Here is a 14,682-nt window from a genome sequence, read left to right on the forward strand (position 1 = left end):
ATTCCAATTCTTGTGAATTTAGTAAACAACTTATAAGGAATTAATATTACTCCTACTCCAATTCTATATAGTAAAATAAACAACTTCAGCATAAATCCGAAATCTAAACTTTCCTCAATCCAATCCAATCGGATTAGTATGTAATCCAAAAAAAAAGAAGGAAGAAGCTACATGTAAGTTATGAAACAGGAAATAAGGAAAAACAAACGGGAAAGAAGCAAATTTTTTTTCTCCATCAGGAAAAGGGAAAAAAAAGGTTAGTCTTTCTGGTAGGAGTAATAAATGCAGTCAATTACCGGGAAGCTACAGTGAACTTTCTTCCCTCCTTCCTGAATTTGAAGCGACCGTCCTGTATATATATCCTATACGAATTCTCTCTTCCTCGAATATTAACACTCATTAAACCCTTCGTTTTTTGGCTAAACTTTAGTTTGCTTTCCTGTTTATTGATCTTCATCAACTCGCAGTTGTCCATTGCCATGTCTCGGAGGTCACGAAAACCCGCTGAACAGGCTTTTAATGCTGAAGAACGTGCACCAACAGAACCGAAAACGCACAAGCAGAGGTGGAGGTTGGCCTTGACGGTCATATCCTTCACCAGGGCTCTTAATACACTTGCCAAGAAAGTAATTTATGACAAGGGCCAAGTACCTCGATCCATCTCTTACATATCCATTGATGTACCCAGCAACGAAGACGATAGTGCAGGCGAGAGCAGTCGTTCTTTGCTTGATCTTGATCAGAAGGCGCTTACTGATATGGTGAAGGACAAGAACCTTGATCTTTTGAGTCAATTTGGAGGAGTTAAAGATTTGGCTTCTACTCTTGGAACTGATGTGAAGGGGGGAATTGGCGGGGGAGAGGCTGATTTGATGCATAGGAAAGATGTTTTTGGAGCCAATGTGTTTCAGAAGCCGCCTGCAAAACGCTTCATGAGTTTTTTCATTGAAGCATTCAAGGACACAACCATCATAATACTTCTGGTATGTGCTATACTCTCTCTAGGGTTTGGAATTCAAAAGCATGGCTTGAAAAACGGTTGGTATGATGGTGGTAGCATTGTTCTTGCTGTCTTGTTAGTCGTTATTGTCACTGCTGTCTCGAACTTCAAGCAGTCGAGGCAATTTGATAAGCTTTCGACCAAGAGTAGTGACATAAGTGTTGAAATTGTGAGAGCTGGACAACGCCGTCCCATATCTATATTTGATATTGTTGTGGGTGATCTTGTTTGCCTGAAGATTGGGGATCAGGTTCCGGCAGATGGGGTGTTTATGGAAGGGCATTCATTGAAGGTGGACGAATCCAGCATGACAGGGGAAAGCGAACACATTGAGATCAATAGTGGAAACCATCCCTTTCTGTTATCTGGCACAAAGGTGACAGATGGGTTTGGTTTGATGCTTGTCACCTCTGTGGGCATGAACACAGCCTGGGGCGAGATGATGAGCTCAATAAGTCGGGATTTAGATGAGCAGACACCTTTACAGGCACGGCTTGACAAGCTTACATCTTATATTGGGAAGGTTGGTTTGGCAGTGGCTGTGCTTGTTCTTGCGGTTTCGCTGATTCGTTATTTCACCGGACACACCACAGATGACAAGGGGAACAGAGAATTCTATGGAGGCAAGACAAAGTTCGATGATGTAGTGAATTCTGCTCTGGATATTTTAGCTGCAGCAATCACAATTGTTGTTGTGGCTATTCCTGAAGGTTTGCCCCTGGCCGTTACCTTGACTCTTGCGTATTCAATGAAGAAGATGATGAATGACAACGCCTTGGTTCGAAGGCTCTCTGCATGTGAGACGATGGGATCAGCCACAACCATCTGCACTGACAAAACAGGCACTCTTACCATGAATGAGATGAAGGTTACAGAGTTTTGGCTTGGTCCAGAAGCAATGACAGAAGAGAATCAGTCAGAGATAACACAACCCATTCTGCAATTACTCCATCAGGCTGTAGGCTTAAACACAACTGGCAGTGTTTGTATACCGAATTCTTCATCCATCCCTGAGATTTCTGGTAGCCCAACTGAGAAAGCAATACTTTCTTGGGCTGTGTTTGATTTGGGAATGAATTCTGAAGAAGTGAAACAAGGCTGTCAGATAATCCATGTTGAAACTTTCAATTCGGAGAAAAAGAGAAGCGGTGTTTTGATGAGGAGGAACGGTGAAAAGGCAACTGAAACCCACTGGAAAGGAGCAGCTGAGATGATACTGGCCTTGTGCTCAAATTATTATGACAAGACTGGAAAATTGAGAGCCATCAGTGATGAAGAAAGATTGCATGTTGAGTCAATTATTCAGAACATGGCAGCCAAAAGCTTGCGGTGCATTGCCTTTGCTCATAAAATTTCTGAAGAAGAGAATGGCAGTCAGGGTCATGAGAAGCTTGAAGAAAGTGGGCTGACATTGTTGGGTCTTGTGGGTTTGAAGGATCCGTGCAGACCTGGAGTTCGAACAGCAGTAGACGCTTGCAGAGCTGCTGGAGTGAAAATTAAGATGATAACCGGTGACAATGTGCATACTGCAAAAGCTATAGCTGTTGAATGTGGGATACTGAAACCAGAGGAGGATCTGGAGGATGATGCAGTTGTAGAAGGTGTCCAATTTCGAAATTACTCACCTGAAGAGACAATGGAAAGGATCGATAAGATTCGCGTGATGGCAAGATCGTCACCATTTGATAAGCTAAAGATGGTACAGTACTTGAAGCAGAAAGGCCATGTGGTTGCAGTGACGGGAGATGGCACGAATGATGCACCTGCCCTAAAGGAAGCAGATATTGGGCTTTCAATGGGGATCCAAGGCACTGAAGTTGCAAAGGAGAGCTCAGACATTGTGATCTTAGATGATAACTTCACTTCTGTGGTGACTGTTCTGCGATGGGGCAGGTGTGTTTATAACAATATTCAAAAGTTCCTTCAGTTCCAGCTCACAGTAAATGTTGCTGCCCTTGTGATCAACTTTGTTGCCGCTGTTTCGTCTGGCAAAGTTCCACTGACTGCTGTCCAGTTGCTGTGGGTGAACCTTATAATGGATACATTGGGGGCTTTAGCTTTGGCCACTGAACAACCAACCAACGAACTCATGGACAAGAAACCAGTGGGTCGAACGGAGCCACTCATAACCAGAGTCATGTGGAGAAACCTCTTATCTCAGGCTTTGTATCAGATCACCATCTTGCTGACTCTACAGTTTAAGGGAAGATCCATCTTTGGCGTGGATGAGAAGGCCAAGAATACCCTTATCTTCAACACTTTTGTTTTTTGCCAAGTCTTCAATGAGTTCAATGCCAGGAACATGGAGAAGAAGAACATATTCAAGGGGTTACTCAAGAACAAGTTGTTCTTAGCAATAATTGGCATCACTGCAGTTCTTCAAATAGTGATGGTTGAACTTCTGACGAAGTTTGCAAGTACTAAGAGGCTGAATTGGGGGCAATGGGGTGCTTGCATTGGGATTGCAGCGATGTCTTGGCCGATTGGTTGGCTTGTTAAGTACGTTCCTGTTTCTGGATAGCAGGTTCCAAGGCATATAATTCCTGAAAAATTGTCAAACAGATAGAAACAGACTAATTCTTTTGTTGCTCTTTTACTATTCAATTTTTTTTTCCTTCTTTTTTTACAGTAGTTTCTCAAAGACATTTTCTCAATCCAGGATTAGATATATTGGTAAATGATGATGTAACTAGTTATAACATCTTCAGCTCAATGATGCAATTCTCTTCTTCTTCTTTTCCCTTTTTTATCACACTGACGCAGTAAAAGAAAGTAACAATTCTTGCTTCAGCCCTTTTGTTTGCTACATTACAATCAAAGGAGTAATTCCTATCAAGAAAAAGGAAACAATCAAAGCAATAACAAAGCCAAGAAAAAGAATGACTTGTTCCGTTGATCATTATATCTTTTCCGGCCAACAATCTGATGCAGAACACTCAATTGAATGAAAAATATATAATCAGCTTAACCTAAGGTTTTCAGGTAAGGTATATGAATTAACCATTTCGAGTTGTGCTATACCAGTTGCTAGCATTTTGCCATTGCACACAGAAGCAGCAGAATTCGAATATATAGTCATTGTAATTTGTAATACTACTACTATATTCATCCCTGAAAATATTAACCACAATGACTTGAAGGACGCAATTGGTTCAGTTTTGAACAATTTAGAACATGGCTGCTAAAGCTCTCTAGTGCATGATCTTTTTTTGTCCGCTGTTCGTGGTTCATATCGAATGTCAAATTCGCATTGCTGAGCTGCGCATATCTGTTTCCAGCCAGCGATTTTGAAGCTTCCCTAGCTAAGAGTTTTATGCAATTTAAATCAGATTTTCCAATTTAGCTCTAACATAATTATAGTCTCACACTTCTGGATATTGTTGTGAAAGATTTGTAATTCTTGACCCCACCCCTACTTCCCACCCCTAAAAAAATAAACAGAAAATACCTGAAGTTAACTTCAAAGACAGTAACAGAGAAATTTAACTACTTTCTCTGATTTTCCTTGTAACCAATCAACATCTTTCACATTATATAACATTTGGTAAAGTTTTAACATGGTTCTGATGCGTGTGAAAAAAGAACCCATTACTGTGTTGGAACTACTTTAATAGAATAATTATTTGGTTATTCTCCTTCTTAACTGCTACAAATTTTATTTGCATTTTGAAATTCAATCTCCTTTTGCCGCTAAAGATATGCATAGCATTTTAGATTCCCATTCACAAGGAGCAATGTAAAATCGGAACTTCTACACAAACAGAGTAAAAGAGAGAATAAAGAAAAGTTAGGGCAAACCTTCGATTTTGGTTTCAGCTGCCAATTTGTACCGTGAATCAAATGTTATCTTCCCAGATTCCCACCGCCATGGGCCCTTGTGGTCCATTTTGTATTTAGAGCACTTTCACCCATTTGTTATAGCAAAGGATAAGGGGAAGCAAAGTATGTTTCCACTCATTGCCATGGCAAAGAGCAAATGCTATTCACTTTTTTTTTTTTTGTAAAAAAATTTCACAATTTTACAAGTCGCTAAAGTGGCCTCCGGCCTCACAAGTAAAATCTATCAAGGGCGATACAGAGCATCTACTGAATTTAGATTACAAGAACAGTTGAGTAGAAGAAATTACTCAGTTCCTAACTAGAAAGATGCACAGATTGAGCTTCGTACACCACTTGCACGCTTCCTGGAGCGACTACTGGCTGGGGGGCGCAAAACAGAAAATATGTGAGTGGACAAAAACCAGATTTGCAGTTAAAAACAACATAGTAACCCCACCATGTAAAAAATAATGCTCAGGGCATGCAGGTTCACGCAACAATAAATAATTACTCAAAACTTAATTCATTTAAACATTTCAAAAACACCAGTTATCTCCTTCAAAAAGAATCCCCATACTCTCAATCTTACCACTCCTGTCAAGCTACTAATTCCTTACACACTCAACCATACATATCCATATAAGTATACCTATAAATATATAAAATAAATAGCTATACGATATACGATATACTCAACACACTACCTAGGTACCGGGAAAACAATCCAACTGGGGGATCGTTTGACTAGTCCGCAGGATTTCCAGGTGCTATCCTGCGTCTAGGGATGAGCGGTCCAACCGGGGGACGAAACTCCAAAGCTCCCACACCGGAACATCCAACGCCATGTGTAGCTTCCAAACTATGTCCTACGCGCGCAGACTGGGTCATCACACACCGGAACATCCAACGCCATGGTGATGACCCTAAACTCTATGCAAAGTCTTTCCATACGCCGGAACATCCAACGCCGCATATGGAAAGTGTCTCACACGCCGGAACATCCAACGCCGCGAGTGAGACTAGTAACTGGGGAAGGTACTTACGTAGTGTAATCACACAATTTCTCTCCACAACCACATTCTTCCACATCAACCTCCAACTACCCCAATATCTCATCTATAGCGAATATATAATTATACCTCCCCACTCTCCATATAAATGCACTCTCAAAAAACCCAAAATACCAAACTCACAATGTAATGCCAAATACTATACGACCATCAAAATCATTTCATGAATATAATATATAAATTCCATAAACCATTAAAACATTATGCAAAATCTTTCATCAATTAAAACCATGCATATGATTAAAACAAAGTCCACTCACAGATAATCCCACGCTGCCTGACCACGTGAGGGTCCTGCCTGCTGAGTACGTGCAGTCGAAACACCTATTTCGAGATACGAACCGTTAATTAATATAGAATTACGTCGAAACGGAAATCACAAATTAAATGATTAATTCCCCAAATTCCCCATACGTGCACGTTGAAGAAGGTATCCTAAGGTCCGATTACAGGTTTAGGAATCGTTCACGATTTTACGGTTATCGCTAACCCGCAAACTTTGCATTTTTGAATCGGAACATCCGGGGTTCCGATTCATAATCCGTGAAGTCCCATACGGTCCTAGGAATTCCTAGAACAACATATTTTACTTCGAGAAAGATCTAACGGTCGAAACCTATCGAACCCGGATAACGCACAATATGCGAAAATCCGTTCGATAGTCAAACGACATCCGAATTGAGATCCGCGAATTCCTACACGCTCGTGACAACCTAAGGATCTCATCGGGTTAATTAGCAGCCTCACCAGACTTGCCCACGCGCCGCCACACTAGCCGGCAGCGCGTGGGTGTGTAGAGTAATTTCCGGCGACGGAAAAACTCCACACCCGAGCTCACCCTTCCTACCCTAGCTTCTACTCGAGGTCAGGATCACTTTCTTCAACTACGGGAAGGCCCAATTCGGGCGGCAACTGGCCGGAATTTCATTTTGAAATTCGGCCCAAACCCTAGGTTTTCCTAATCGGTTTTCTACACTCACAATCGATCCAAACCTATACCAACATCAGCTAGAACTCGTAAAAAGGAGGAGAAACCATACCTCAATCACCGAGTTTGGGCGGCAGAGGAGACGGCGCGACGGCGAGCAAGCTCCGGTTCGAACCAGTCGAGCTCGCGGCCGGAGTTCGTGGTTTCCGACGGGGAAAACGGCCTAGGCTTGATCGGGACGTCGAGGCGAGTCAAACGGGACCGGTCTCGGGTCCTGCCGTGGCCGGAACTGAAAGAACCGAGGAGAGAGAGAGTTGACGTCGGGGAGAGAGAGAGACTGAGGAGAGAGAGTGTCGCGCGCGAGAGGGAGAGAGCTGAGGTGAAAATCTGATTTTTACCAAACTTTTTGAAATAATTACAAGTTGGCCACTGGAAGTGTTTTGCCCGTAACTTTTTTGTTACAACTCCGATTCAAGCCTACCGCCTGTCTACGAATTCGTCTCGGTACCACCTACTCAAAAATACCACTCGTGGTCCCAAAATCCTTCCTGATAAGAAAGTGACCAATTTACCCCTACCCCAAGGGTAAATTCGTAATTTTTATTAAATTGATTAAAATAAACATTAAATTTGGAGTCGGGGTGTTACATTAGATAAGATTTTCGGATAAGATTCTCGAGTGCCACGTGTTGATATTTATTATAAAATACAAATCTCATATTTTAGATAAGATTTTCACATTCTAAAATCGGGCCATATGTCATCTCTATCTTATAAATCTCTATATAAAACTAGAGGCTCAACTCATACCTCTCACACCATATCTTCTCCATCCTTTCATTTATCAGGTTTTAGATTTTATACTCCACTCTCAATGTCAGACATGAGGAGATGCTCGATCTATCAAGTCAAGGCCGCCATCGTGGTTCACAAGTCACCCGTAATCGGACAATGACCAACTTGGACCCAATAGTCATACAACAAAACATCTTCCATGGTTGTCCACGTCCCTCCGGGTTTGATGGAAGATGTCATAAGATGGTGAATAAGAATGAAAATTGAAAGTGAATAAAATTTTGTGTAGAAAGTGAATAATATTAGAAGAAGAAGAAAATGTATGAGGATTTGGTGTTATCACTTTAGTCTCCATAGTTTTAATTTTATTAATTTTTTCTCTATAGTTTTAAATGCCTCGCAATTCAAGGACACGTTACAAATTCGGTCAACTTCCTTCTATTTCTATACAAAATTCTATCCAAAATACCACTCTATGTCGGCCATACGTACTTGCTGCATCACAAAATTGGACAGAAATTTGAATGTGTCGTCCTTGAATTGCGACGATATAAAACTATAAGGGTGAAATTTCCATAATCGAAACCACATGGACAATAGTGGAAAATTCGACAAATTACAAGGACTGAAAGTGACTTTTACTTTAAAAGTATAGGTTTTAGTGACGGATATGCAAAAAACAGCTCGAGCCTTTCAACTGGTCAAATCAAACAAGTTCAAAGAGTTTGGTCGAATTTTTACCTACAAGTGTAATTTTGTACCAAATTAAATCAAACCTTAATTAGTTTGGTGTGGTTTGGTTTAGTTTGGTTGGGCCTATTTGAAAAACATTTAAATCAAACCAAACCGCCATTTTTATTATAGTATTTCGTATTGATTATCACCAACTTACGATTATATTTTATCCCAACAACTATTTTATATTTGTTTTTTGTTTTTTTTAAAAGCAATAGAAATTTATTAAATCACCAGGAAAAAAGAATATACAAAGGACAAAGACAGTAACCTAAGCTAGCCAAAGAGCTGAAATGATTAGTAGAGAATCACTCTCGAAAATAACTTTTCTATACACCCTTATTGCCATAATTTCTTCGAATCTAGTCCAACATCAAGAACAAAACTGGCCGCTAGTCGACATGACTCTCCTAAAGAGACTACTACCCAACGTAATCAATTAAGTTTTCCAGAATTATGAGATAAAAACAACATAGAAAAATAATAGAGTTTCTGGACTTTATTGAAAAAACTAAACCAAAACTAAAATACTAAAACAACACAGACAAAGGGAAGAACAAACACCGCTAATCTAGCTTTGGGACATCACATAGAGAGTGCCACATTCTCACTCCATGGCTCCAACACACCAATTTACAATAAATCTACCATGACCAAGCAATCAAAGAACAACCCCCGTAAGATGAGACAAATCCAAAGCCAACCTAGATGCGTGCCAACCTTTCAAACAAATAGCATATCGACATAGATCACCCAAAAAAAGGAGAACAATGAGGATATGATGGGATCCAGGGGGAAACTCCTCGAATCTAAAGCTCCAGGGGAAACTCCTCGAATCTAAAGCTTTCTCTCTCTTTTAGAGGTTTTTTTAAATTTAATATGTTTAAATTTATGGTATATTTGTTTAATTTATTATTAAAGGAAACACCATACCAAATTGGTTTTTAGATAGATAATTATACTACTAGCTAGTACGAGACAACTAAACTACTCCAAACTGTGATGTCAAATTGGCCATGTGGGCTGTTTGTGTCAAGCTGCAATGAAGTTTCTTGCATCATTTATGTATGCCCCTACATCAACTGACTTGCTTGATTGAATTTTCTATTGAGAGTGTTTGTCTCACATTGAAAAGTTAAGAGATCTAATATGGGGTTATAAGGAGTTGGGCTACGACCCCATTGCCAATTAATTTGAGGGTAGAACCTCAACTTCCTTTATTTTCATCTTAATAAAATGAACACTATTAATCAATATTTTATTCTATTTTATTTTTTATGGTCGTCTTTAATTAAATTAATTATCTTCCTTATTTAAATTATACTAGCCTCTTCGCAAGCGCTTCCACACTTGTGAAAGGTTTTTTATTTTATTTTTTTAAAATAAAAAATTTTTAAATTTTATTTTAGAATTAAAAAAGATAATGAGTAGTTGTGTTCCATAAAATAGGATTCATTATCTGATTTTTCTTTTAATTAAAATTTTTTTAATATGAAAAGTGTGAATTTACCATATTATCCTCATTTAATTAATAATTTCAATTCTTAAACCAATGACATTTTCAGATATTTTGAATGTTTTACCATTCTCTACATTTTGCTTTATATATATAGATTTACAAAGTTCAAAAAGTAATATATTTTATTATTTTTATGTTTGCTTTTCTTAGTTCTACACTACACCAAACACAGAATATCACTAACGTTTATTCCAATTCATGCGAGTCCAATCCAAAGAAGTAGTCCAGACTCGTCCAATCCTGATCTTGTACAATGTGTTTTTCTTTGTTAATGGAGGAAGAATCAACGTTATTATCACTACTAGAAAACCTCATTATAAGCCACAAACAACTCATGACTTATGTTCATGTTCGTCACAGACAAACTATGGCTGAAGGCTGTTGACCATAAAACATGTAATTGTGGTAGATGCGGGTGTTGTCATTAACTCTTTGCCACAATAAAGGATATCCGTGGCCTACAAATGGTGGATCTCACCGTGCCTAGCTTCTCACCCTTACAAAAGTTTGCATCTTTCAATTAAAATATTAATATTCTTTAAATCCCCACAATCATTACTAAGTGCCCGTTTGGTATTGCTTATTTGGGGTAATAAGTGATTTTTTAAAAATTTTGAAAAGCCCAATCCGTTTGGTAAACTATGAGAAAATCACTTATTGTTAAAAATTGCTGTGAGAGAAAGCTATAAAGGAAAGCAGCTAATGAGGTGCTTTCATTTTCTGATTATGCAGGAATCAGTTTCGAAAAGGCGCTGGGTTTAATGATTATGCGGAAATCATTTTTTGATTATGCATAAAATCAATACCAACAACACTTTTAACAAAAATTTTACCAAACACCAAACTGCTTTCTCTCACAGCTGATTTCTCTCACAGCAAATCTGACAGCGATTATTTTCACAGCACAGCAATGCCAAACTGGCCCTAAATGTGCAGTGAAATAGAACTACACATGTCCATGATGTGGAGTGAAATTAGGGGTGGCAAAGTCATGTCGGATTCAGATCATGTTGAGGTATTACAAGTCAAGAATCTCCAATTCAAACACAACCTGTTTATTAAATGGATAACACGACACGGCCCATATAACCCCCATTTGTTAAATGAATTGGGTTGAATTGTTATTTAAATGAACCGGTTTAACTAATTTAATTTTATGACAGTTTACTGTAATTTTCCATTTTTTGAGCTTCCACCACATATGAAAAAAAATGTAATTTTCAGGTTTCTTTTTCTTTTGGTCGGAAACTTTTTAGGTTTCTATCCTATTTTGCATAAGGAGTAAATTGGAGAAATTTTCAAACCCATACCACATTGCAGCAAACAAATTGGTTTAAAATTATGCAAAGAAGCTAACGAGATCTAACCCAATGAAAGAGGACCTTTACTTCAATCATAGAGGTCTCAAGTTTGAATCTCGACGGCATCATAGTTGTGTGTGTTTGTGAAATTCTCCCTCCCTTCTAGTTTAGACTATTGCTTGTATTTAATATATATATATATATATATATATACAGTTCCGATTTCTTGGACTACGGGAGTACAGGAGATTGTGGTTACCCACTATTGGATATTAATCCAATGATTAAAAAATATTTCTTAAAATGAGTGCAAGAGTGAGTAAACCGTTGAAATTACATCCAATAGTGAGTGATTACAAATCTCTTGGATCCCTGTAGTCTAAGAGATAAGGACTATATCTATATATCTATATATATATATATGCATGCAAAGAAGTCCTCTCAGTTCTTCTGAAAATGTACGTATAAAGCTGATTTTATTACTATATATCTCATGTTCTAACAATAATAGAAAAAATGTGCAGACCATGCAGAGCAAAACAATAAAACATTTCTGGTTCTGCATTTTTCCCTTTTACCTTCCCTCCAGCAGTTTTTCAGGCCGCACGACATGGGTTCTCGAGATATTTGATGGAAGACATTGGGCTCCTATTAAAGCTCCATGAAAAGGACGGTTTTTACCGTTTGTGTTCCGCCTCGGGGTAACGTATGCACTTCAGTTATAAAACCATATATGCACGTCAACCATTAAATATAATATGTTTTTTTTTTTTTGTCAATAAATAAATTTAAGAATGGCATAAGAACGAATCCATGACGTTTACTGCCGGTACAAGGTAAACCAATGTACTGTGAGAGGTAATTAATGTGTACGACCAATTAAATTCCCGGAAACATGTAAAATTTTTAGAATTTTTTTAATAATACAGGTATATTGAGGGAGGAGAATTCGAACACAGCTCTTAATCACTTGAGTTACAAGTTCCTTGCGAATTTTCAGAAATTTTTAAGATTTCTCTTTTTCTATTCATACTATGTTACTTATCATGAATGGTATTGAATTTACTTCAATTCTTGCTTTTTATGTGTTTACTAACATATTGATATTGAAATTATTCTAATTCCCGACTTTTCATGCGTTCATTAATACATAAATAATAAATAGGGTTAAATACATTTTTAGTCACTGAATTTTACACGAAATTTCAATTTGATCTTTGAGAAATAAATTTAGCCAAATTAATCATTGTATTATTAAAAGTTTACAATTTATAGACTTGCAATTAGTTTTTGTTAAGTTGCTGGGTTACATACGTTTTTCGTCAAGAAATTTCAATTAGTCACTGGAAAATTTTTTTTTTAGCCAAAAGCCATGTAAATGCGAAACTCTATTTTAAACATTTTTTTTGGGTCAAATCTATGTATTGACAGTTATGAATTTGAATTTTTGTGAATGTGGGACTATGACAATGGTTGGGATTATGATTGAAGTGTTTTTGAAAAGACCGATTATTGAGATATGAACATATTTTGTCTTGATATGAGTCTTTTTTTTAGCCTTAATTGATGCTATACCAATCATAAATTTTTAGCCTACGAGCATCGTGTGCAAGAGCATAGCATTTGCATGGATTTCGGCTTTTTTTTTTCCTCAGTGATCATATTGAAATTTTTTGCAAAATTCAGTGACCAAAAATGTATTTAATTCTAAAAAAAAAATAAAAAATGAGATTGATTAAAAGAGTAGTTGATCCCTTTTTCATTACTATATTTACTATTCATAATTTCTCCGATTCATGACTTCTCTCATTCCTAGTAAATAAACAAAATGTTTTTTTTTTGTCTTTGTGACTTGTGCAGTAGGGCAATTGAAGGAGGCTCAGGTCTATCATTTGATCAAGATTCCATCAAAGAAAAAGATCAACGTCTGCTCAATCCAACCTAGAGTGTTGTGTTAGTCTGTTAGCTTTGTTGGCTAAATTAGTTTTGCTTTTGTGGCAGTCATAGCATGTGCCGATATAAATACTCAAGTGTACGAACAGTCATTATTACACAATAATAAAACTCTCATTCTACTTTAGTGTACTTCTTTCATAATGTAATAACTTGAAGTCAAGATAATAACCTTACCTGGTTATCTGTATTTGTATTGGTTTTTATGATTGATGGTCTTTGTGCTGGAATTATAAATGTAATCTGTAGTCTTTATCTCAAAAAATTGAAGCCCAAGATATTAAGTACACATTTTCTAAGTTTTTGAAACTTTTTTTTTTTTCTTTCTGCAAGAGTTTTTGTTCATATTGTTGTGTCACTTGGATGTGATGCTTTTTATTATTATTTATAAATAAAATAAAATAAACGTTAGTATATTATTGATGAATAAAATAAAGTACAAAGCAACTATGTACCGATATGGGTAAATCTTATCCAATGACTAAACACAACAACAGGTTGAATTGATCTAGAGAGAATCACGCACAACCCAAATAATGACTAAATCCCTGATCCAGCAACCAGAAGCACATGTAGTCAAACACGCAATACAAATTTGTTGTGCAAACGGTAGAAACGGCAAATTCATATTGAAAACCAAAAGCTAAAAAGAAATAAAAATCCTAAATAGAAAACAAATCACAGCAAACTCTTAAAGGGTTTCTGAAAGTTATTAATCTAAAACAAAACTAAGAAATATAGGACCACCACTCCACATCTTCCGGTCAACCCGAAAAAAATCATAGCGTCATATTGGCTAAAACCCATAGTTCCGCATTGGCTAAACTCAAACCTAACGTAACCAGACATCTTCCCTTTTTAGAGGTCCAAACTTTGTCTAAGGGAGCCATCTCATTGTGTACGTAGGCCAAATACGGTGACTATACAACTACTTCCACATCACAAAATAAACTAACAGTCTTGAGGAAAAAGGGAGGGAAGGAGAAAAGAAGGAATGAAAGAAAAGGGGAGGAGGTAGGGAAGGAGGCCGCCAAACCCCAAATGGGGCGGCGACTAAGACTTTTTTCCTTAGGGTTTTCTCAGAGAATGCTTAAAGCGTTGTTTTCCCTAGGTTTGTGATTAGTTTTTTTTTTTTTTTGGCAGCGAAAATTAAACATTGATTTACTCTCTGTTTCAGGTTTGTGATTTAAAGAATAAAAATGGCTAAAGAAATGTAAACCAAACAATCGAGATATATGCAATAAACATTTTAGGGAGAGATGATTGGTTGGTATCGATTGTGCCAATCTACGGTACAAACACATGTAAACTTTTTCATTTAAACCCCGAGTGTTTCTTGCATATCCATTTGAAAATGCTTTTGGAAAGCACTACCAGTTCTCTCCAGGAAACATTTTGTTAAGTGTACTTTTGAAACCCCAAAAACACTTATCTATTTAGCTCAACTGCTACAAATATACAATTATTTTATTGAAGCACTTTTGCAGTCGCAGAAAAAAGAGAATTGTTGAAGCACTTTTGATACTGTCAAAAGCACTTTTGACTCCTCCCAAACAAACCTA

General features: G+C 37.4%; 1 protein-coding gene across 1 annotated transcript; it reads left to right on the forward strand.

The window, feature by feature from the left end:
* Nucleotides 1-417: 417 nt before the first annotated feature.
* On the forward strand, nucleotides 418-3,567 carry LOC117619185 (putative calcium-transporting ATPase 13, plasma membrane-type). Its single transcript, XM_034349074.1, has one exon. It carries the CDS (start codon nucleotides 480-482, stop codon nucleotides 3,519-3,521), a length of 3,042 nt encoding a protein of 1,013 aa, XP_034204965.1. The 5' UTR covers nucleotides 418-479; the 3' UTR covers nucleotides 3,522-3,567.
* Nucleotides 3,568-14,682: the final 11,115 nt, after the last annotated feature.

Source organism: Prunus dulcis, chromosome 2, assembly GCF_902201215.1.
Source record: "Prunus dulcis chromosome 2, ALMONDv2, whole genome shotgun sequence".
NCBI classification, from domain to species: domain Eukaryota; kingdom Viridiplantae; phylum Streptophyta; class Magnoliopsida; order Rosales; family Rosaceae; genus Prunus; species Prunus dulcis.

Bases quoted from the DNA above. Each gene is read 5' to 3' on its own strand.
- LOC117619185 (XM_034349074.1), top strand. From the start codon at position 480: ATGTCTCGGAGGTCACGAAAACCCGCTGAACAGGCTTTTAATGCTGAA.